The 24575-nt window shown below is 35.0% G+C and overlaps 2 protein-coding genes across 2 annotated transcripts; one reads left to right on the top strand and one right to left on the bottom strand.

Moving 5' to 3' along the window:
* Positions 1-1239: 1239 nt before the first annotated feature.
* Positions 1240-13781, bottom strand: LOC112029734 (peroxisome biogenesis protein 5). The gene is made up of 13 exons (XM_065777268.1): positions 13514-13781; positions 13179-13428; positions 12254-12447; positions 11286-11534; positions 10455-10571; positions 10217-10372; positions 7194-7387; positions 6390-6636; positions 5420-5504; positions 5155-5264; positions 2964-3221; positions 1929-2023; positions 1240-1850 (listed from the first exon to the last, which is right to left on the bottom strand). Exons 1-13 carry the CDS (start codon positions 13634-13636, stop codon positions 1772-1774), a joined length of 2157 nt encoding a protein of 718 aa, XP_065633340.1. The 5' UTR covers positions 13637-13781; the 3' UTR covers positions 1240-1771.
* Positions 13782-14416: 635 nt separating this feature from the next.
* On the top strand, positions 14417-23729 carry LOC112029736 (COP9 signalosome complex subunit 6a). Its single transcript, XM_024062424.2, has 8 exons — positions 14417-14872; positions 16033-16126; positions 21574-21635; positions 21726-21804; positions 21947-22039; positions 22489-22589; positions 23184-23239; positions 23364-23729. Exons 1-8 carry the CDS (start codon positions 14495-14497, stop codon positions 23443-23445), a joined length of 945 nt encoding a protein of 314 aa, XP_023918192.1. The 5' UTR covers positions 14417-14494; the 3' UTR covers positions 23446-23729.
* The last annotated feature ends 846 nt before the right edge of the window (positions 23730-24575 follow it).

The following is a 24575-nucleotide window of genomic DNA, read 5'->3' as shown; positions in this document are numbered from 1 at the left end:
ACTTCGTTATTATTATGAACTCACCAAACTTCTCTTTCCTAACGCCCCTCATATGATATATGTATATGTTTTTCTTTTCCTTCCAGTTTTTGCGATTCCAAATTTAGTTGCTCATTTGAAGGCCTTCCTGAACTCTGATTGACCTGATTTTGGTGGCATTGGCAAGATATGGAAGTCAATTTTCCAGATCATTTGATCTTTTGAAAAGCAAACGGTCCTATCAAAAGTTATGGCCTTGGAAAGCGAGCTAATGTGCCCAGCACGATTTTTAAGATATCTCAACCGTTTTAACTCCGATTTTGACCAGTGAGCAATCATTTGAAAGGCAATTAGATATTTTTCGCAATGGCATTGGTTTCATCTTGTTTTGACGATTAGATCAAAATTAGGATATCAGTTACCTTCAAGAGTTAACTTTAGGTCAAACTTTATCAAAGTTTATAAAAAAGCTCCAACGATCTTGGATTTGATGTAAAAACATGGAAAATATCATTTTGGTGGGGTTTTGACCAATTTTAATCATCGGTCAACCCTGAGTTGACTAGAGATATTTTGGTCATTTTGACCTGAAATGGCACTTTGAGTACTATGATACCCAAACGGATCGAACCACGATGATCTAAATGTTCCCACAGTCCCTTAGTATGAAAATGATATTTTTGGAACATATCGCATCATGTACAAAAAGTTTTGTATCATAAGTAATCATGAATTGTACAATACATAGATACAAATCATATTGTTGAATTGTATGTATCGTATAGTTGACCGATACGTATCATATGATACATAGACATGTGGATTTAAAATTAGTTTTTTTGTTAATTATAACTTTATTTGATTTACACAAGTTGTTAGACTTTTTTCTTTTAACACAATTATTTGTGGTGTTATTTTATTTACACAAGTTGTTAGACTTCTTCATCCTTTAAACAACAGCGAAACCAACCAGCCAACTTCCCAATTTCTTTTGTTCTTAACAAACCAAATTATTTTAAAATGTGAATATATTAAATTGACCATTTCAATTTCGTATTTGAACCCCAAGTTCAACTAAGAACTTTCTTTGTGTCCAATGCACTGATGCACTAGAGAAAAGCTGTGTCCTCCAGAAATAATTTGATTACAATGTCAATATGTACACATTACTTTGATGTTCCGACTTCCAACTGGGCGTTCGAACATTGAGCATACAAGCTTTTGCTTGTACAATCTCAAGTAATTTTAAAGTAGTGTATGTAGACTGAAGTAGCTGCAATATAATTATTATCACAAGGAACAAGCTTTTCACAGCCACCACTTACCTTAAACTAAGATGGCCAAACTTAAGGAAATATATGTGCCTATATGTGTAAGTATTTACATAAATAATATTGCAACATAAAATTCCCTTATGAAATTCCTTATTCATCAGCAGTAACTTGGCTCAGCTGTGTTATTTTTATGTTCCTCTTTCAAATAGAAGCATTAACTAGACCTACAATCCTCCCCATGATCGAGTACAACAGACCTTCAAAGCTCAACAAAAATAATTTCTCAGTTAATCCCAATGGCCCCAGTTAATCTTCCAATATCCAACTCTTAAGAATTACTGCCGAAACCAGGACACCATTTTATTCTGGGATGCAAATGCAGCAAAATTTGGGGCCAAAAAGCCTAGATTTATCATCTCGAGATAGCAAATAGCTAAATACATGAGGATGCTTGATATTTCAGCCCACATCTCAATGCTGGACCCCATTATTCATCCACTGATTCAACTATATGTATATTACAGTGGGAATTCCTTCTGGAGAACATCTAGGTTTCGAGAATCACAAGCTTCCAGCATGTCATCCCTAGAAGCACAGCTGCAAAGGATAAAACTGTGTAAGATGTGGTTAAAACACAAACAGGCAATAAAAAGAGCCCTTTTTTCTTTGAAGTACCTCAGAGAAATTCGCAAATATTGCCATGCATTGTCTGCCTTCGGATTCATAGCAAGTGCCCGGACATAGTAGCGAATGGAGTCCTCATACATGCCCTAGATTACCCAAAAAAAATGTAGATAATTCATTGGTCCGGAAAAATGGTGCCCTTAAACCTACTCAACTCAACAAAAGCTCATCCCCACAAATTCAAGTTGTTCAATCCTTTTCCCAATACAAAATGCCTTGGGTAAATAATCATAGAGCAATAAGTTTCAAGATTTTAAATTTTGCAAACAAATTTTGCACTTGAAATGTAGAGGGTTTTTCCTATAGGGGCAAATTACCGAACAAATCGTTCTTGAATTCTCCTAGCATTGTTTGGACTAGTTATAAATTATAAGTATTCTTAGTACAGTCTTTATATATACCACAATAATAGCAACAAAGAGCAGTCCACTAGACTGAAGTCATACGGTGTGCAGGATTTTTTTTTTTTTTTGATAGGAATACGNATGTATTACAAATTCCAATAAAGAAGGAGGATTTACTCCATTCATTACTGTAATCTATAACAATTCAAATTAAGTACAATATCAAGCCTTGATAAATATTTTCTTGTCAGTTGAATTGACTTATGAGGGGGCATCAAGAAAATTTGTGTGTATTTTTTCATCACATTGGAAGGCCTATTTTTTAATATAGCATCTGAATGACCATTTCAATTCCTTAGCACCTGTTAATAAAAGATTAATATCTCAACAAATTTACTCTATAGTGATAATGATATGTAAAAGTCTCCGGCTGTCAAGCACAACTGCACATCTTTGAGTTTTGAGAGGGGCCACTCCATTCAAAAAAACAAAAATGCTGAAGGGTGGACCATAGCCAAGTCACCCATCCAGAACCCTATTTAAGCAAGTCAAGTACTACATAATGACCCTCATTAATCATAGTGACAAAAATTAAATCTTGATGTCAAAACTGTTAACTTTAAAGTCAACATACAGCAATACAACATAATTCAAACTTCACAGGACATCCAGATTAACCCTAAGTGTCTAAATGGAATAATAACATATAAATTACCTGTTGATAAGCAAATATTGCATCAGCACTGTGGACACTGTTTGCTTGTGTTGCACCAAGCTTGTTCCACAGAGAGTAATCATGTGGCTTGAGTTTCAAAGCTGTCTGAAAAGATTCAATGGCTTTATCATACTCCCTGCTCAAATTGTATAGGACACCAAGCACTATGTGCACATCAGCATCATCAGGTGACATTTGAGCAGCTTCATTGAATAATCTAGCAACCTGCATGCCACAAAAGTAATTTTAATCTGCACCCCAAAAGAGAAGCTCTAAATAAAAACCCAGAGGATTTAATTACATAATTTAATGTGTATGCCCACCAAAAAATAATACATTTTTTACATATAAATGAATCTTCTGCAGCCACAAACAGTCAGTCATGTTAATTGCACCTTGTGAAAAAAAAAAAAAAAAAAAAAAAAAAAGAAGAAGAAGAAGAAGGAAGCAAATGTATTGTCTGGAAGTTTACCTACCTATCGTCATGTTCTTAAATACCATCAACAAACTCATTTAGTTGTGATGATCACCTAAAGGAACTCCTCCCATACAGATCAAATTTTGATTTTTCATAGGCTAGCTGGCAGCAACATCCAACTTAATTGGATGCAGCCCCATTTCTAAGATAATTTAGAAATCGAGTCATGGAGCCACCAAAATGGTTACCATTGAACATTGTGGAGTTTACCAACAGAGGACGTGATGTAAGAACAAAACCAAAATTATTTTAGATTTTATATTTTCAGATTTTTGTATTTATCTCATAGGAAATTGGATAATTGTAGACTTTTATTTGGATAGGGATCAGTATTTTTTTTTTTTTTTTTTTTTGATAAGTAATAAAAATATATTAAAAAGAAAAATGGTATCACCTGAGTATATAGGAAGTATACATCAGGGACAAAAACAAATCAAATGCATAAAGTACAAAAGTCCACGAAACCATGGACTGAAGAAAAAGAATGAAAGCCTAACACTGCAACCCAATCCAGAAGACTCTAAAGGAAGAAGAGTTTAAGATCTGAAACTAATCTCTCTAAATCCTCAAAATGCCGGTTATTCCTCTCCTGCCAAATGCACCACATCAAACAATGGGGCACAACCATCCAAATAGCAGCATTCCATTGCCTCCCAAACTTTCCTTGCCAACAAGCCAACAGCTCCACCACCATTTGCGGCATAACCCAGTGAATGCCAAACAAAGTAAACACCATAGACCACAAATCAAAAGCAAGAGGGCAATGGATAAGGAGGTGGTTTACTGATTCCCCATTTCTTTTACACATACAACACCAATCCAAAATCAAAATCTTTCATTTCCTAAGATTATTAGTATTTGAGTTCAGTTAGGATTAGTTTTCATTAGTTGTCATCTTTTTTTCTCTTTATTTCCTGGAAGCTCTAGCTCTATTAAAGAGCCTGGTTTATTTGTATTTTAGAATAGATGAATGATTGATTGATGATATTCAGATTGGAGATTTTCTAATAGTTGGGTGCTAATTCCTGACACCTTAAGTGCTGATGCCTAAGTTTTGCTTGGTGCTGATTCCAAGCGACCCCTAAGTGCTGATTCTTAAGATTTTCTTTACTGTTCTTGTACTTATTTTGTCTTGCATCAACATGCTCCATCTTTCTCATCTGCCTCACTCCCTCTCAGTATGTATTAACATCTGAGGTTACTATATAAAGAGCTGAATATATAAGTCATTATTGTTTCCTTAATTAAATTTGAAACTTAAATTTCTTATTCAACCTCTGCTTTATTAACTAAAAATATTAGAGAAGAAAGAATGACATGATTGATATTGGACTACTAATAAATCAAAATAACATCGGCACACATGGATGCATGAATCATCATAGGATGGAATATAAGAAATTCATTTGTTCTTATGTTATGGTGTGCCAAAATTTATACAAACACTGATGCCAGAATATTAAAAAATACATTGCATCATCCTATGAACTTTACCATGTAACAAGCTCAAAATTCCCCCACAAAACAACAGCTGAAAGGGGCACACACACATGCGTGCGCGCACGCACAAGTTCAGAGTTCCACACAAAATAGCTTCTAAAGCATAACTTACTAAAGAGGGTAAGAAAAGCTTTAAGTGGAAACACACACTAACACAGAATTACGAAAAATGACACTTACATCAGCATAATATAAAGAATCAGACAGCTCTGGAGGGGCAAGTGTCCCATACTTTGGGTGATGACGTAACCATCCATATAAATATTTTAATGCAGCTGCCTGCTCAAGTTCTGCATATGTGAAATAAATATTAAGCTTTTTGGTCTTCCATCATTACTAGATAGTTTCAATTATTTTTCCCCCATAACACTAAAAATAAAAGGTTCTAACACTAAATTATTCCAAGAAAATTGTCAATGGTAAGGTACAGCAAACAACCACTTACCATTTGTATGACTCACACCAAGAGCTAGAAGCACTTCCAGACTTGTAGAATCTGCCTCCTGTGCCCGCAACATGGCTGCAATAGCCTGCATGAATTTAAGTTCAGCTTTATGCACATAATTGAGCAAAACACTGAAAGTAGAAAACTAAGAAAACTAAAATCAAATTTGGTAAAACTACAAAAACTAAAATCCATTTCGGTAAAAACTATGAAAATTAAAATCAAATTCAGCCAGAAATCCTCAATTACAAATTTTCATATCATTTCCAGAAATTTTTTTTATTCAAAAGATGGTCATTAATCCAATTAGACAAGCATTCAGCTACCAATATAAGGAAAAATACAAATTTTGAGTTCATAGGGAAAAAAAATGTTCAGGAGATTCTTATCCAAAGCATGTTGAAGAGGACTTATTATTAACACTTGAGCACACAAAGAGGATAAAGGAAGCCTAGACATCCATAAGTTAGATTTTGGGATCAATCCTGGATTCTTTTTAGTGGTTTTTGTTTTAAACCTTAATATGTTTGCCTTTTTTTTTACCTTTTTATTTTTTAAGTTTTTGTGTAATAAGTCATGTGACTTTCAAATGAGTCATTTCATCACTGATAAGCCATGTAACTTTTTAACAAGTCATATGACCACTCTAGGACAGATCTATGACACACAGGATGTGTGCTATCTAAAACAAAGAATACAAATCAGAGAGACAAAGAAATAGAAAAAAAAAAAAAAAAAAATCCATTGAAGGAATGCCATCCTGGGCCCTCAAACATCATACAAGGAGATTACAAAGTTAGGTAAAGAAATCATAAATGTACAAATATACATGCTAGGAAGGGAAATGAAAGAGATGATCATAGAAGGCTAGGCAGTATAATAAAACAATAGATTCCAATCTTGTTGTATTGTAATACAAATATGCAGAACCTAAATAACTGAATGATTCAACATCAAGAAGCCGCATAACCTGTTGATCATCATCATTCTCTGCATGTGCTATTCCAAGAAGCCTCCAACCTTCAGCATTGTCAGGGTTTTTCAAAACTTCAGCCTCTAATGCAAGCACTGCTTCACTCAGTAGGCCTTTGCGGAACAGCTCCTGGCCTTCTTTCAGGGGATTTGGGTGACCAACATAAGGATTCATATCAGAAAAGACATATACTCCCCTTGAAGTGTCAGACCGCTGCCTGGCAGCTACTTGCTCATTTAAGAACCTATATTTCAATGGCAGAAGCAATGAATTTATATCATGGCATGGCACAATTTGGCACCATTTTTAACAATCACAGGATTGCCGATGAATAAGTACAAATTTATGTCAAGTTCAAAGGAAAGAAGAAATCAAAACGAAAGCAACAAGCATGCACAAGATGCAGTATCTTAAGCACCTATGTAGGTTATGATAACCATGAAAACACAAGGGAAAAAGGGAAATATATAAATATAAATAAAAAATATAACGAAGAATAAGTTTACAAATAAAATCAATAAGTTCATTACTTATCAAAAGAAAAAAGTCTAACTCAACTCAGCATGCATCAGATAACAGAAAAAGACACTCATTATTAGTTATACAAAGACTGGTATCTCTCCCATGCTTGACAAAAGCAACTAAACAATAATAGATGAGGGAGGACCTACACTAACAACCTAAAAAATTGAGACAAAACATTACAACCAGTTCTTGCAAAAGAATTCTACCCCAATTACAAAGGGATATTTGATAATTGTTCAACATTTCTATTTATTCTAGAAGGTCAATTGGACTTACTCATCATATGCATTTGCCCAATTATCTGTAGAATTCTCCCCCAAAGCCCCCTCACCAACCTGATGCCCGAATTCATCCACCCAGTCATGAACATGCAACTTAGAGAACTCATTCACCCACTGATCATCAACTGGCCCATGTTGCTCTCGTTCAGTAGTAAACTCATTCACCCATTGATCAGGACCATGAGAAAGCTGAAAAGTGCTTAGAATCAGGTAACAGAGACTGGAGACAAACTCATCACTTATAAATATAATTTGGAGTAAGAATATGTGAGGTTTTTGTTAAAACTCATTATAAGTTGAGCATTTAGATTAAACACTTATTTAGAAGCCCATGTGAACAAAACCTATTTGTTTTGCATACATCCCCTAAGGTAGGGTCCTCTATGAAAACTACCAACAAGTTGGACTCCAAAAGTCCTTGTTTCCATCTTAGGATGTCCCAAATTTATCTTGCTTGATCAAAAGTCAAAAAAACAACTATCTTTTTTTTTCTATACTTTTGCGTGATATGCTATTTTTTAATGAACAGAAAAATTTATTGATACAAAAAACCAAATCCAGTGCACTTGAAGTACACAGGAGAAATACCTAGAAAGAAAACGAAAAATAAAAAACAAAAAACTATGATCTATGACTACTAATAGATGAATTCCTCAAAGGAAAAAGTGAGATCTCCAATGGCCCTTGCACGATCAAACAAGGATCTAAGGAATAGAGGTTGCAACTAAAGCAAGGGAAAATTTTCCCCTCAAACATTCTAGATTTTTTCCTCTAAATGCACCACATCAAGCAGAGCAGGACAGATTTCCAAATTGTTAGGACATTCTTCTTTCTTTCAAATGAATAAAAATTTAGGACATGACTCAAATGGAATTTTATGGAGGACAGGCATCCTAATTGTATCCTTTTAAAGTGAACTATCATTTTGGGACAGAGGGCATTATACCTGAAAAAAAAAAAAATGAAATTAATTGCATGAATTCCTCCTCCCCCCACCCCACCTTAGAAAAAAGAGCTCGAAATGAGGTTGAGATATAGTTTCATCGAGAATGAAATCATTTGCCTGTCTCCGCACATCAAAATATGATTGTTATCTTATGCATCTTTGACATTTTTATTTTAGAATATGACTCTTAAATGTTTTGGTTTCCTAACATGAACTGCACTTTTTCACTTTGTTATTTTGGTTTTCACCATGTACCCCAATTGACTGTTTTGTATAAGATTCTTCTTCAAAAATAATGGCAAAGGATATACTTATGGAAATCTGTCTATGAATTTTGTGGTGGGTTTTAGGTATGGAGAGTATGATTATAGGGTTTGTTATGGCGAGGGAAAGGCTTTAGGCTTTGTAATTTGAATTTGGTTTGGAAAAAAATATGGTCTATAGGGCAAAGAGGGGGCAGAAACAAAGAATGTTAGGTTGCAGGAGTTTGTGGGCAATGGCTTTTTGAAGGGTTTTTACAACTTGCAGACTGATGGAGTAGTCGGGCTTTTTGAATTGGTATGGACAATAAATGGCTAAAGCTTGGATAATTTTGGGGCTTTTAGGGTTTCTAGGTTGTGAAGGAAGGGGTATGTACATGGGTTGTAAAATGAGAGGAAATGTGAAGTTTAGAGGCTCTCAAGTTAAAAACTCTACCATGTGCATTGAGGTGTTGGGCAACATAGGTCAGCATCTGTTTGGGATGTTATTTCACAGTTTATTATGTGGAACATATGGTGAGAATGGAACAACAGAATTTTCGAAGTGGAGGAGCATTCTACGCATTGCGGCACATTGGCCTTGTGTGTGTGTGTGTGTGTGTGTGTGTGTGTTTTTTTGATCGGTAAATAAAAACTTTATTGAAAATAAGAGTAAAAACAAGAAAATAAGCAAATTACTTGGTACACTGTGTGTGTAATAGGGGGCTAGCATGTTTTCTTCTATGTAATAAATATGATCTTTACCTATCAAAAAAAAAAAAAAAAGGAAATATATATATATATATATATCCTCCTTATACTAATTGCATGAAGACTTCTAAATTGATAGTAAACTAAAGACTTTTTTGGTCTGAATTGTAAACTAAAGACTTAATAATAATAACTTGGACTCAAGGAAGATGAAGAAAATAAAAGGCACTTAGTAACTCCTTGACAAGACTCATTTACCAAAATATCCATAATTCACAAGAGTTTCAAAATTTTACATATCTACCCATCATTACAAAAATAACCTTAAATTGAGCCACAACTTATGAAATAAAAACTCAGTATAAATTGTTTTAACCCTACAGTATGACTCAAGCCATTGAATCATGCAAGTCTCACATCCATCATACATTTGCATGAGGGCACCACATAGAAACTCTTTTTTTATAAATAAATATTTCATTTAAAAAAACACAAAGGGCAACCCATGTACACAGGATGTGTACAAAAGCACACCAACATTAAGCACAACACAAACAACTCCAAGCATCTCAAACATATTAGCAAAAGAAAATAAAGAGGAAGCACTCATCCACTCAAATAAAGATTTGAGTAAGAAAAGCTTAACATCTTGAATGGATCTTTTGCATCCTTCAAAGGTCCTAGGATCCTAGCATTTCTTTTTCTTTTTCCTTTTTTTTTTTTCCTCTCACATAGAAACTCTATATTACCCAAATTGAGACACATGTACAAAGAGTGGCGAAATCTCTTTGCATTGATGCTTCAGCTAAATTACAAATTCCGTTAAAAAAATTACTTGCAAATATAAGATGAAGAATAATAAGAATTTTTACTTCTATGATCATTTTATATAATCATAAAACACAAAACTTGTGTGTGTGTGTGTGTGTGTGTGTGTTGTCTGTTTGTTGTTATATATATATATGCATGTTTTTGCATATAAACATATCCTTGTATGCATGCATACATCTGCACACACATACATGTATGTACAATCGTACTTGTAAACAACCATGGGCAAATCAATCATGTTATATATAAGTTTACTGCATTAACCAAATCTATACATGACCGATCACATACAAATTCATCAGCCCAAGCAGGACTCCTGTTGTACTGATGTTGATATTCTGATGCCCAATCCCCAGCTGCAGGTAATGCTGTCTGCTTGACTTGATTATCATCAATAATAAGTTCACCACGACTCATCTTTGATACAAACTGCAGAAACTTTGAGTTCTGCATGTCACAAAACGACAGATATTTAGATATATGTGAAAGAAATTTATGTGAAACGTAAATCATGATAGAGCATATTAACCTGAAACTTTGGGTCATCATTTTGAGCTAACGTATTTGCAAGTATGCGAGTCTGCTCCATTGCAGCTAAGCTTGAGATATTAGAACCTCTCATTTGATCTACTGAAGTCAACTGAGACTGTACCAGTAACACCCAAAAAAAGGTATCAATGAAATGTCTTATAATATCATACGACAAAGTAGAAAAGGATTATGTTTTGTCATCAGCTCCAAGAAAAAGGTAGTAATGCATTGTCATATGATACATACAGTGAATGGCAAAGGAAAAAGTTTGGCTCCAAACTGGTTTGCAATTATCTTGCTCCAACCCATGATGTGAGAATTAAAGAAACCATCCAATTGTAGTTTTAGTCATATGAATTTTTTAATGAGTCATGTGACTTGTTTAAATAATACACATGAATAGTCTTATAAATCATCACATAATGGGTTGAAAAAGATAGTTCCACACCAGTCTAGAGCCAATTTTGTCCAAGCATTTTTTAATAAATTTCCAATCTGAAGATATTGAATACTTTGCCTGTCATCAGAGTTTGTTTGAAATTCTTTGGCAAAATGGATACTTTTTTAATATTTCTTATGGGTAGCCTCATTATTTTTAATAATAAATTCTTATGGGTAGTCTAGACATCACAATAATAATACCAGTTATAGTATTATATTTGGCAACTTAAGTTTTATAAATATGGTCAATTGATCCTAGCAAACCTTTGACTGGGGTCTTACTGAGCTTTAACTAGTTGCATAGCTACTTAACCAGAAGTTTTACTGTGTTCAGGGTATGAAAAAACATCACATAGGTACTAGGTTTAAAGGCAAAACAATTCATTGCCTGTTCAAATTCAGAGGCCCAGCCATTGGCACCATGTTGTTGCTCAAATTCAGAGGCCCAGCCATTGGCACCATGTACCATCCTCTGCTGGTTAAACTCAGCTACCCATCCATCTGCAGCATGAAAACCAGGTTTCAGAGGACCTTGGGACTCATTCCAATAATCCTCTAGTTCCCTAAATCTCCCTGGCAGAGGTCCCTTGGCACGAGCATCACCATCAATATCTAAAGAACACAAAAGAGCATTCACCTGGAAAAATAAAAATCAACCAAATAAGTATGTATCTGGCAAATGAACAACAAGGAAAGTCATGATAAGCAGCGAAAGATTCAAGTATATATTCCTTATGCAGATCCCACAATATTCTTGTGAAAAAATTACAATAAGGACTGAGGCCAAGACATATTTGCTTTGAAATCCTTTTCAAGTTAATTAATAAACAACAACAGCAGCAGCAAGAGTTATTATATTCCACTCACCAGGAAGATCTTCTCAAACTTTAAAAAGCAAAAATTCTATTCTTTTTTTCCTTTTTTTAATAAGTAATAGCTTCATTTCAATGGAAAAAAAAAAGGCACAACCTAGTACACAGGAAATATACAAGGAAGGGTCAAAACAAAAGAAATAAATAATCTAAAAATTCAGATTATCCAAGAACTCTAGGTACTTCAACTTCATCAAATGGAACTTCTTCCCTTTGAAGCAGCAAACATCTCTCTCTCTCTCTTCTCTCTAAATGCACCATATTAAGTACAATGGAATAGCTCTCCATACCTCCCCAAGGAAATTAATGGATATATAGTGAAATCAGGCTCGCAATACCACAAGGTTAGAGAAGCATCATAAAGTCATTGGTACTTGGCCGAGTCCATGAAAGGCAAATTCAAAGGAGGGGTAGAGAAAATCACCAAAGAAGATCTGAAACTCATGTAGTAATAGAATTAGAAAAAACAAGTGAAGTTCCAAACCTGTGCATTAATAAAATCTTCACTTTTATCTGCAAAAATGTGGCGAGCCATTATGCTGCTACGATCACGTATACATTGTTTGTCACCTTCAGACAAGCCTAACACTGGAAGTGGAGTAGCACGAAAGGGAACTCCACCACGGCTACTATCAACAAAGGAGTGCAAAAGGCTTGACAACATTCTTTGGGGTGGCCCTGCAATAGAGTTAGGAGAAAAACAATGTCATAAAAGTAAGTAGAAGATTTCCTCCATTTTGTGTGTGCAGGAGATGAGGTCATAACTACTATAGGTGCTTTGGTGAAAGACAAACCATTTTAATTCAATAAAGAAGAAAATGCATCATCCATTTAAAAATTCCTTTTTCTACCTTCCAATAACGGCAAATCTCTCTCCCTCAATCCTTATTGATTAATTCTCCATTCGGTCTATAAACATGAAACTCATCTTACTTTCGAAAAGAGCCATGCATAAGTGAATTAACCATCAGCTGAGAATAGTCCTCGATAGAAGCACCAGAACTAAATATTTAAACATGGAAAATGCTAAAGGTATTACAAGTGTTACTGACAAACAGATGTGGGATTGGTGCCGCCTCTAATAAATGAGTGTTTGAAATTGAAATATACTTAATTGTGATTATTGGGAGAAAGTGAAACACAGCAGTTTGTAAAGACGTATGCACTACACTGCACTGCAGGCATCAGTCTTTATACATTTTTTTTTATAATAATAAAAAATTAAAAAAATTAAAAATTAAAAAAAAAAAAAAAAAAAAAAAAAAAGCATTAGTTTCATTTGTAAGTTGTGAATTCTTAATCTGGTGATCAGTAAATGGTGTTTAATTGAACATGTAAGTAAAGTAACTAAAACAATTAGAAGAAGAAGAAATAAGGAAAAAAGGGGAAGGAGGAAGAAATAGAATTACCGTCGAGAATTGGTTGTTGAGGGTGAGGATGAGTATCATAGATATGGTCCAGTTGAGGAGGGTGTATATCATTCCAGGCGGCGTCAAGTTCTCCTCCTGCTGAACCGTGAAAGCCACGAAGAAAGTCGGAGTGTTGAGGGGCGTTGGGGTCCACAAATGGCTGATCAAGGGCTCCCAGATGGTCATTGGTCTCTGTGTAAATTTGCCTCTCGGAACTGGGGGTTATGGATGTAGGAATCTCCTTATTTTCCTATTAATAAACAAACAAACAAAATTTTGAGTTTTTATAAAAATAAATAAATAAATAAAAAAGAAGAGAAAAAGAGAAAGAAGACCTGAATCTTAGAAGAAGAGCCAATAAGAGTGTTGGCGAGAGCAGCAAGAGGATTAGAAGACGAGGAAGAAGAGCCTGGAACCGCACAAGCAGCTCCACCGGTTACAAGATCACGCATATCCATAACTCAACTCAAATCTCTCCGATTATTATTATTATTATTAGTCTCCACCAACTTTTCTTCTTCTTCTTCTTCTTTCTCAATTCTGTTCACCTTAATTAATTTGCTTTGTTTTCTCTGTGTCTTTTATATGAGAAGATAGGCCGGTTCCCATAGTCTTTTTTTTTTTTTTTTTTCTAATGGGAACGCAAACCAAACCAATTTTGTTTTTATTTTTAGGATAAGCCAACCCATCTTATCTTTTTCTTTTTTCTTTTTTCTTTTTTTAGAATATCATCTTCATTCATTCATAAAAATGAAATAAATAAAATAAAATACACCATTATGATTTTTTTGATTATTAAGAGTATTCTCCCCTTAGGTTTTGTAAATTTTAGCCAAAATTTAAACTAAAATATTCTATTTATTTTAGTTACACCACTGTTCAATTTTTTTTTTTAAACCTTCAAAATTTAAATATACTTTATCTCGTATTTCTTGAAAAAAGACGATTACTTATTATCAAATTAAATTATTCATCAAAAAAATAATAATAAATTATATTCAATAGAGAGAGAAAGTTTGAATAAATAAAAAAAGAGACGAAATTTTAATAATTTAGAAAGCAAAATAGTGAAGGGGCCAGGACCAATCTAACCGATATTGGGCTCCAACTTCCTAGTGAGCTCAGAGGATGTAAAAAGCGGGTCAAGCCCAATTGGAGCCAATTATCCAATGCAGCAAAGCTTATTATATTATATATACACACAAAAAAGCCAAAAAAAAAAAAAAAAAAAAAATCCCTTAAAGCATTGATTGAGAATAGAACCCTTCTTCTTCAAAACCCCAAAGTTGGTGTGGCCCCAAAAGTGAGAATTGAGAATGGCATCGTCGTCGACTTCGAGCAGTGGACTGACATTCAAATTGCATCCACTGGTGATAGTTAACATATCGGATCACTACACTAGGGTTAAGTCTCAGATGCAGCAACCCAGTAGTAATAGTAATAGTGATAGTAATAGTAATAGTAATAGTAATTATAGGGTTTACGGTTGCGTGATTGGTGTCCAGAGAGGACGCACCGTCGAGATCTTCAACAGCTTTGAACTCCTCTACGATGAGTCTACACATTCCCTTGACCGTACCTTCCTCGAAAAGAAGCAAGAGCTTTATAAAAAGGTTTTCCCTCACTTCTATATACTCGGATGGTATTCTACTGGCACTGATGCTCACGAATCTGATATGCTTATTCACAAAGCTGTGAGTCTCTCCTCTCCTCTCTTCTCTTTTCTATCTATCTATCTATCAATTTCATCTTTTTGTGTAACAATGGGGGGATTAGGGTTGCATTTATAAAAAAGGGTAATTAATTGATGTGCTTTTAGAATCGGGGATTGGATTAACTCACTGTGCACTGCCTTGCAATTTATAATAAATATTTTAACAGCCAATCCCCTAAAAGGTTAATTGATGTGCTTTTAGGAATGCTGCCGCTCTTTTTTGATTAATGTGGACACTTTGGAGGAAAATATTTAAACCTAATTTTATTTATTGAATCAAAATCCGTGCATTCTGTTGTAGATTTCATTGGTCCCATTCTCTCATTTGAAAATTATTTAATATTTTAATGTTTAGGGGAGTTTTGTGTTCATGAGATTTCTTCTCTATTTTAATAAACATTTTATTAAAAAAGACTTACTCTTCTTCTTCTTCTTCTTCTTCAGTTGAACCCATATCTGCCTCTTGGTACAACTTTAATATTTGGTTGAAATACATAAGTGGCTACATAGTCATGGTTTCTGAACCCCTGGACAAGGTGACGCATAATTTGTCCTGGGTATTGGCATTATATCGTATTAAATCCAAACAATTCACATTTTACTACTCCTAAGGCTCAGACACTTCTTGAGAAAGCTGTGGGTCTGGTAATTGGTATCATCTGTGACAGCATAAACCATTGTTAACACTTATCAAACTAAGTAAGATAAACTCACATTTAAATCCTGTATTAATGCATTGCAAACAAGCACCTTTGTAAGAAACACCAAAATTCCAAGAAAGAGTAATCAGAGATTGACAATTTGACCACTTAGTGTTGCCATCTGGCTTTAATTTGTGGTTTTGTATGTGTAATATTTTGTGGACTGATAGCTTTCACCATTGTAGATTACCAAGCTTTAAGAAGTCTGTCTACATTTTCATGACTCCTGAATTTGTCAGTTTGTTATTCTGCTCTTTATCAGTATAGGTTGTTTTCTTAGATTAGGTTTATATATTATTGTTCATTGAAAACTTTGTTGTAAGATGTGATATGCTACTTTATGGATTCAAAATTTCAAATTACTTCTTGTTTAGTGTAATGCTGTAATATAAGCTCTTTCAAATGTTAGTTAATTGTGACAAACTTTCTTTTGTAACAGTTGATGGATATCAATGAAAGTCCTGTTTATGTTCTTCTCAATCCCTCAATTAATCATGCTCAAAAGGATCTTCCAGTCACTATCTATGAAAGTGGTATGTAACCTGCATCATTACCTCTTATTGCAAGTGAAATTCTCATGAGGAATGCTACGCAATTTTTAGCTTATGCACTTTTCTAATTGTGTGAGTTGTCTATGCGATGTGATATTCATTCCTGCTAGCCCCATTGTTTGTTTTGAGGTATGATATTGCAAATATACACTCCGTTGCCGTAATAAGTATATTTATATATTTTTGATAAGTAATAAATAAATATTAGGAAAAAATAAAACAAGGCACACAGGAAGTGTGCTAAAAGGCCAAAAAAAAAAAAATGAAAGTACAAAAATCCATCATATCAGGAAGAGAAATGAAATTAACAACACCCGAAGCATTTGCCCATTCAAACAAAGTCTGAAAGAAGAAGAGCTTCAACTCATGAATCGTCTTTTCATCCCCTTCAAAAGCACGTGTATTCCTTTCCCTCCATATGACCCACATAAGGCAATGAGGGATCATACTCCAAAGCCCCTTAGTTTTGGGTTTGTGAAACTTCTGTGACCAACTAGCTATAAGTTCCACTAGACTACACGGCATGACCCAATGAACCCCAAAAAAGAAACACACCATATTCCATAACTCTTGAGGTATTGGGCAATGTAGAAGTGATCCAAAGTCTCCCCGTTCCTCTTACACATGCAACACCAATCCACCACCGCCAGTTTTTGTTTCCCTAAATTATCAACAGTTAAAATTTTCCTTAATGCTGCTATCCAAATAAAAAAGCTGACCTTAGTAGGCACCTTTGGTTTCCACAAAGGTTTCCATGGGAAAGGAAAGGTGATTGAAGGTTTTAAGGCCTTATAATAAGAGCGAACATCAAAAACCTCGAGGAGAAAATTTCCAATACATTTTATCTGTCCCATTTCTTCTCAAAGAAACAGCAAAAATACAATCCATAAATGAATCAAACGATTCTACCTCTCAATCTTGAAACAATCGGATAAATCTGATATTCCAATGGAAAGTGCCCCCTGAAGACAACATCATCTCAGCCCTTGAAGCTTCCTTGTTACTAGCAATATCGTAAAGTTCTGGGAAATTATTTTCTGAAAGAAGTCCCTCACACCAAGGATCATGCCAAAATTTAATAGAGGAGCCATCTCCCACCTTAAAGATGATACAAGGATAGAAATTATCCCACAGACCAACCCCATAAGGTCCTTGAACACTATGAGAACACCAATCCCCCACAAGCTACCATATTTTGTATCTATTACCCTTCTCCACAAGGCATTCCTTTCCATAGCATATCTCCACAACCATTTCCCCAATAAAGACTTGTTAAATAAAACCAAATTTAGAACATCCAATCCCATTTTGAACCGGTGCTCAAACAATCTTCCACTTAACCAAGTGATAATTACACTCATCTCCTTAGCCTCCCCACAAAAAATTCCTTTGTAATTTTTCAATACATCTAGCAATTTTCACTGGGATAGAAAACAGAGATAAGTAGAAGGTAGGCAGGCTGGATAAGGTGCTCTTTAGTAAAGTGATTCGACCCCTCGTAGGAAGACATAATCTTTTCCACCCAGCCAATTGCCTCTCCATTTTCTCCATTACACCAGTCCCAATTTTTTTTTTTTTTTTTTTTTTGATAAATTTCTTTCGCCTTAAAAGTATCACCTAATGGAAGCCCAAATAGGTCAAGGGTAACTTGGCTACTTTGCATCATAAGATACCAGCCAAAGTCTCGACATTTAGAACCTCACCAACTAGTGGGTGGATTTTTCCACTGCTGTCGTAAGTATTTATAGTTAATAAACTTTGAAAGTTATGAAGAAATTATAGTGAATGCTTGTTCTATTTGTCTTTCATTTATTTGGGCAAGAAAAGGATACTCTTTGGCGTCAAGTGATAGAGGTGAAGTATGATTGTGATTGGGGTGGTTGGTGTTCTAGCTCGTTCTCTGGCCCTTATGGAGTTAGTTTGTGGAAAAATATTAGAAGGGGGTGGCACTCTTTATCTTGGTTTATTCTATATGAAATTGGAGATGGATCAAAAGTGTAGTTTTGGCTAGATTGTTGGTGTGGATCTTCTCCTCTTGCAGACCGCTATCTTGATTTATATAGGGTTTGTTGTAGCAAAGAGGCAAGTGTGGCGGATCTAATGAGGTTCACCAATGGAGTCCTCCATTGGGATTTTTAGTTTTGTAGGGAGGTGCATAACCGTGAATTGGAAGCTTTCAGAGCTTCATCAATTCCATTTATTGCACTCCTGTAAGGGGGAACGGGGAGGATAAGAGATGTTGGCTGCCTTGTAAGAGTAAGGGGTTCACAATCAATGCTTACTGCCATCTTCTAGTTGGCCATAGTGAGCAGTTTTTCCCTTGGAAAAGCATTTGGAAGCAAAAGATTCCCTCTAGAGTGGCTTTCTTTGTATGGACCGCAACCTTGGGGAAATGTCTAACAATTGGCAACTTAAGGAAAAGAAAGGTTTGCATTTTGGATTCGTGTTACATGTGCAAGTGTAATAGTGAAACTTTTGACCATCTTTTCCTTCATTGCCCGGTTGCTTTGGAGTTGTGGGATATGGTTTTTGGGTTATTTGGAGTTTGTTGGGTTATGCCATTCTCTGTTGTAGGGCTTTTGGCTTGCTGGCAAGGTCGTTTTGGTCACCATTGTAATGGAGATATATGGATGGTTATTCCTCATTGTTTGATGTGGTGTATTTGGAATGAGAGAAACAGTAGGTGTTTTGAAAACAAGGAGCGTTCCATGCCTGATCTCAAGCTTCATTTTTTTAGAACCTTACTTGATTGATTCTCTGTGTGGAGAAACCATCCTTTTTCTTCTATTTTGGATTTACTTGATTTTTGTAATGTTCGTTTTTGATTTGTTCACCCCTGTATACTTCCTGTGTACTTGGGTGTTTCTCTCTTTTTGATATCAATGAATCTTTTTTACTTATAAAAAAAAAAAAAAAAATTATTGATGTGAAGCAATTCCTTGATTAGATTTCAAGCGCTTAAAAGCACGCATGGATGTTAGGAATAGCAACAGGACAAGTTAGGTCAATCATGTGTGTCCCTAAGTTGCACAGACACGGACACGGGCACGGGTATGGGTATAATACGGGTACGAGGTATGGCAATTCTTGAAAAATAAGGGTATGATACATCAGGAGTATGTCAATTAAATAATTAAATAATAATATAATTAGGTATATTTTTAAACATTTTTAGACAATATATGTTTATTTTAAGATTTAAATTAAGTAAAAATAGCAAATAAGTACAATAACACCCATAAAATGTTGTCTAAAGTACAATTTATGTTTCATTACAAAACCCAAAAGACAGATAAAACCCAAAAAAAAAAAAACTAAACCCAGAAGTACACGCACAAGGCAGATAAACATAAAACCAAAAAAAAAAAAAAAAAAAAATAAAAAAAAAACAAACAAACAAAGAGAAAGGGAGCTTTGGGGTCACCGGAGGCCGGAGCAGGTTCGGTTGTCGCCAATCTACTCCAAGAAGGCACACCGCACAGATCAGATAAGAGGACTAGGAGGAAGAGAGAGGCATGGTAGATCGGATGATTCAAATCAGAGAATTGAAAGGAAGAGAGAGACATTGGTCCTGTTCTTTTTATTTATTTATTTATTTATTTTAAAGCCTTGTTGTGTCTGGGACATACCACCGTGTTGCGACTGTGTCCAGGACATACCCAGATTAATTTTTTTTTAATAGGTAATAAGATTTTTATTGAAAAATTGAACATCATATTCACGATGGTGAACACTTTGAACAATGAAACAAATACAAGAAGATCATGAGCTAAAAGAAATAGAAACTAAAAAATCAGCTACAGCAGTATTCGAAGGACATACCCAGATTAAAAAAAAAAAAAAAAAAAAGGGTACTTGGGTACAAATATTAGGCTTCTTACCAGTACCCGTGTCGGACATGGGTACTTGGCCAAAATTGCCGTGTCTGTGCAACATTGGTGGCACCATCGCCCCACATGTCAACTATTATGCCTTGTACCTGCCTTACCTCACCCCATCTTTGTCCCACCCTGTCCCTACCCTGCAAGGTCTCACCCCGTCCTACACCATTTCTGTCATGCAAAGACCCGATCCACACTTAATTTAACATGTACAAATAATCCATAACATAGATAACAAACTTTTATTTAAAAATTGGCATTCAATGACACAAACCAAATATTAGATAAATAAATTATACTGTCGTTGGAAATTTTTTCAAATACAATAGCTTCCCTTCTTTTTGGATGGAGGAATTGATTGCGGAAGAATTCTTCTACTATTTCGAATATGGTTCTGGCTTGTCTTGTGTGGTTAATTTGGCGGGAACGTAATAATCACACTTTTGAAGATAATCTCAGATCTTTTGAAGTGTATGCTTGTTGGAACTTTGAAGTGTACCCAGAAGCCCAAACTCACCAAAATCCACAACTAAAGAAGCTCTTTTCAAATTAAACTTCCCTATGCTAACTTGCTCCTGTCATTATTGTTTTTGAGAATCCGTGTAGATCATCATTTGACTAAAAGGTTAGACAAAGAAAACTTTGAATACAAATGCAAGAATGCTTTAAAGCTAACCCAAAAACTAACTGTCGTTGGACAATACCAAATACATCAAAATAAATAAATAAAGAAAAAGAAAAAAAGAAGAGAAATAGAGAACAGAATAGATCGAGACCGGCAGCGGTGGCACTGACAGAGCAAGGGCGACGGTCCGGCATAGAATGATTGAGAGTGAGTGAGAGTGTGAGAGAAGAGTTTGGAGAGATTGAGTCCGTGTGAGATGAGAGGCGGCTAAGGGAGTTTGAGGTGTGAGCTGAAGAGTGAAGACTAGCGTGAGGGAGTGTGGGAGCGAGGGTCTGAGGGAGGGAGGCGTGATTGATGAAGAAATGAGGGATTAGGATTTAGGGTTAGATTATATATATATATATATATAAAGGGTATTTTTGTAATTTCAGGCTACCAGGTTTTTATCCGAGTCAGGTCTCGAATATTTTTGATAAAACCCAGACCTAACCCAGACCCGCTTCGGGTTTTTTTTAAAAAAAAAAACCCATACCCGACCCTATTCCTAATCGGACCAGGTAAAACCCGGTCCATTAGGGTCGGGCCGAGCCAGATACCCGCTGGTCGGGCAAAAATTGCCATCCCTATTTATTACTACCTGAATTGCCAATCATAGTTTAGAATCTTAAGGTTCAATGACCTACCAGAGACCTGAATCACTGTATATTCATTTGATGAGTAACTTAAGTTTATTGACCATTTGGTTCTCTAGAATCCTTTTTTTTTTTTTTTTTTTTGGTGTGTTAATTCCCAAATTATGTGGCTTATACATGCTATTCTATTTCCTGGTAGACTAGGATCATTTCCTTATTAGCTTTTCACTTTCCAAGTATACTGAGGTGATAACTTCTCTGTTCTATTGGGTGTTGATCCTTGCAACTCAGAGCTGCATGTCATAGATGGGAATCCACAGCTAATTTTTGTTCGTTCAAGCTACACTATTGAGGTTAGGCTTGCTCATTCTTCTAAACCTAATTTGATCTAAGTAATATCATCTATTGTTCTAGATTCACTTTTTTCTGTGTGCGCTGTGAAGACAGTTGAAGCGGAACGTATCTCAGTTGATCATGTTGCACATCTTAAACCATCTGATGGAGGTTCAGCAGCTACTCAATGTAAGCACTTCCTTTCCTTTCTATTTATTACTTTTCCAACATGTCTATCAGTAAACCTCTTTTTAGGAGGAAGTTGAAATTAGTTATATAAAAGTTTTGTTCTGTTGTGATGCACATTACTGTAACTTGGGTTTGATTGCAGTGGCTGCTCACCTTACGGGCATTCACAGTGCCATCAAGATGCTCAATAGCAGAATCAGGGTGCTTCATCACTATCTTCTTGCAATGCAGAAAGGTATATTTATCTCTTTTTACCACCAAAAATAAATCCATCTATTGTATAAAAATAGCAATTAGCTTTGAAAATAAATATGAGTAGAAAAAAGTTTCTTAAAGCAAAAGAAGATGAGGAAAACAACAAATGTCACAATAAAATCCAGAAAATATGATGAAATCACATCTTTAACACTGCATTTGGGAGTTCATAAAGGAATTGAATGGAAAAGATAAAGGTACTCTTTTTCTTGTGTGATTGGGAGTTTATAAAGGAAGGGAAGGAAATGAAATAAATATACACTTTTACTGTTATGACCTGTATATTTTATTTGTGTAATAAAGAAATGGGGATAAGAATGCCCTGCATGGAATCACTAGTTGGCAATAATAACAATCAATATCTTGCCTGGGCTGTGCATGTTTAATGACCTAGGGTTAATTGTTTTGCTTTTATACTGCTGAACACAGGTGATATCCCTTGCGAGAATGCCCTGCTAAGACAAGTATCAAGTCTTCTGAGAAGATTGCCAGCTATTGAATCAGAGAAATTTCAAGATGATTTCTTGATGGTGAGTGCTTCCTATTTATTCCCTCTTTGGATGTTATCAAGATCGGCACCGGTGATGCCTGTAGTAGTGAATGTAGCAAATTTATGCATAATTATAAAAATAGACTCGTTGAAAGAGAAATTGAAAGATAAATAAAAATTACCAAGTCTTTGACAAAAGCAGAAAGAGAGTGATTTGTATCCTCGAATATGCAATTATTTCTTCCCAAAGTACCCCTATAAACAAGAGTCTGCATATAAAGAAGGGGGTTGTGCTTGTGGATGTCATTTTTTCTAATTGTGTGATGGTGATTATTGAAGAAGCAGATCCACACTATAAGCTATACGTGTGATTGTGATAATTGAAGAAGCAGATCCACACAATAAGTGTATTGTCTACAAAATATCATATGTATATATGCTTAATTATGCATATACCTATAATATGTGGCTAATATCATAATATAGTCATAAAGAGTGCCTTGTTTTTCATGTTTCAAACATTTTTTTCTTTGAGAACCCACGAAAAATATATAATCAGGAGATACAATAATGATTAGGTTGACATCTTGATCCAATTTAATTTCTGCTTTTGGTGGGTTTTTACCCTTTATAGGAATACAATGACACATTATTGATCACTTACCTAGCCATGTTCACCAACTGCTCGAGGTATGTTTGCTTCTGGCACTGCTATTTTTAAATTTATTTTTGACTGATGTTTTAATTTTATTGCCATCCATTTTTTAACATGCAACTGTTCCATTTTTATTTTTTTTTTAAACACTCCCCACAGCACAATGAATGAACTAGTCGACAAATTCAACACTGCATACGACAGGCATAGTCGAAGGGGTGGGCGGACTGCTTTTATGTGAAAGCTGATTGCTGTTATCTAGCAGTTTGCTAACTTCTGTTTCTTTTTTTGTGGGCATAGCACATAGGAGTCATATTGGTAGGAGCCTAGGATCTGGTCAAATCAGAAAGAGAAATCTATCAGGAATTTCTTCTTTTTTTCCTTATATTTTTGGCTTTGCGTTACATACCAAGTAATTTTATGAGTGGAAAGAGATGATTTAAGTGTGGTCCTTTGTGAATTGGTGCCTGTGTTTGTTTTGGATGAAAGCATAATCAGTAGTCATAACCATTTTTTTGTTTTTTACACATTCCCATAAAATGTGCGTGTTTATTACACGGATGTGTACTACACAGGTAATTTACAAAAGATCAATATGGGAGTCCAAAATAGTTATTCATGGGTAAGGCTTGGCATAATTGAATGAAATGCTTGCAGAGATTGAATTAACCGTGTTAATGTGTTGATATAAATATAAATAAATGAAATAGATATCGCTAATATATTTGCTATTTTAATGCCTTGGCAAATTTATACTAGCTTTGTTTAAACTTTTCGCGTATATTTCTTAGATAAATTATTGGAAATTATCAAAGGAGGTCAATGCAGTTTACCCATAAATTATTTCCTGTTATACAGGACTAGAACAAGTAGGAGGTTTTTTACCCCTATTTTTGGAAAAATTTTAGTGTCACACCCAATTACACAACTTTTTCACAATTCGCTACATACATAACTTTATTCACAACTCACCCATGTGGCGAGTTGTGGTTGGTGGACACTCCACCAACCACAACTTTCTACATGGGCAAATAGTGGGCAAAGTTGTGTAATTGGGTGTGGCACCAGAATTTCTTTATTTTCTATCCCGCCAACTTTCTAAATCTTCCTCCCATTGATATCTATAACAGGATAGGAATAAAATAATTAACTTACAAATTACAGTATAATTTACTACAATGCAGCGTCTGAACATTTATGCAAACATTTAACCTTCACCAAAGAATTGAAATTTTGGCCAGTTGCTGACACAAGCACGTCTATTAATTAAAAACCAAATATGCTTATCAAAAAAAAAAAAAAAAAAAAACCAAACATATCCGCGTGACAAAAGCCAACCCATCCACTAAAATCAAGATCAACGATATTCTG

The sequence above is a fragment of the Quercus suber genome, unplaced genomic scaffold (genome assembly GCF_002906115.3).
Source record: "Quercus suber isolate HL8 unplaced genomic scaffold, Cork oak 2.0 scaffold_9, whole genome shotgun sequence".
In the NCBI taxonomy this organism is placed as follows: domain Eukaryota; kingdom Viridiplantae; phylum Streptophyta; class Magnoliopsida; order Fagales; family Fagaceae; genus Quercus; species Quercus suber.
Note: the sequence above shows the minus strand (reverse complement) of the source record. Positions and strands in the feature narration are given on the sequence as shown.

What these genes read in the sequence shown, in the direction of transcription:
- LOC112029736 (XM_024062424.2), top strand. Translation starts at nt 14,495, where the DNA reads ATGGCATCGTCGTCGACTTCGAGCAGTGGACTGACATTCAAATTGCAT. An exon ending in AGTCACTATCTATGAAAGTG is followed by an intron (nt 16,127 to 21,573) that starts GTATGTAACCTG and finishes CTTGCAACTCAG; the next exon opens with AGCTGCATGTCATAGATGGG. An exon ending in ATGTTCACCAACTGCTCGAG is followed by an intron (nt 23,240 to 23,363) that starts GTATGTTTGCTT and finishes CACTCCCCACAG; the next exon opens with CACAATGAATGAACTAGTCG.
- LOC112029734 (XM_065777268.1), bottom strand. Translation starts at nt 13,636, where the DNA reads ATGGATATGCGTGATCTTGTAACCGGTGGAGCTGCTTGTGCGGTTCCA. An exon ending in TCAACAACCAATTCTCGACG is followed by an intron (nt 12,448 to 13,178) that starts GTAATTCTATTT and finishes ACTCTATTGCAG; the next exon opens with GGCCACCCCAAAGAATGTTG. An exon ending in ATTCTTTATATTATGCTGAT is followed by an intron (nt 3,222 to 5,154) that starts GTAAGTGTCATT and finishes TGTGGCATGCAG; the next exon opens with GTTGCTAGATTATTCAATGA.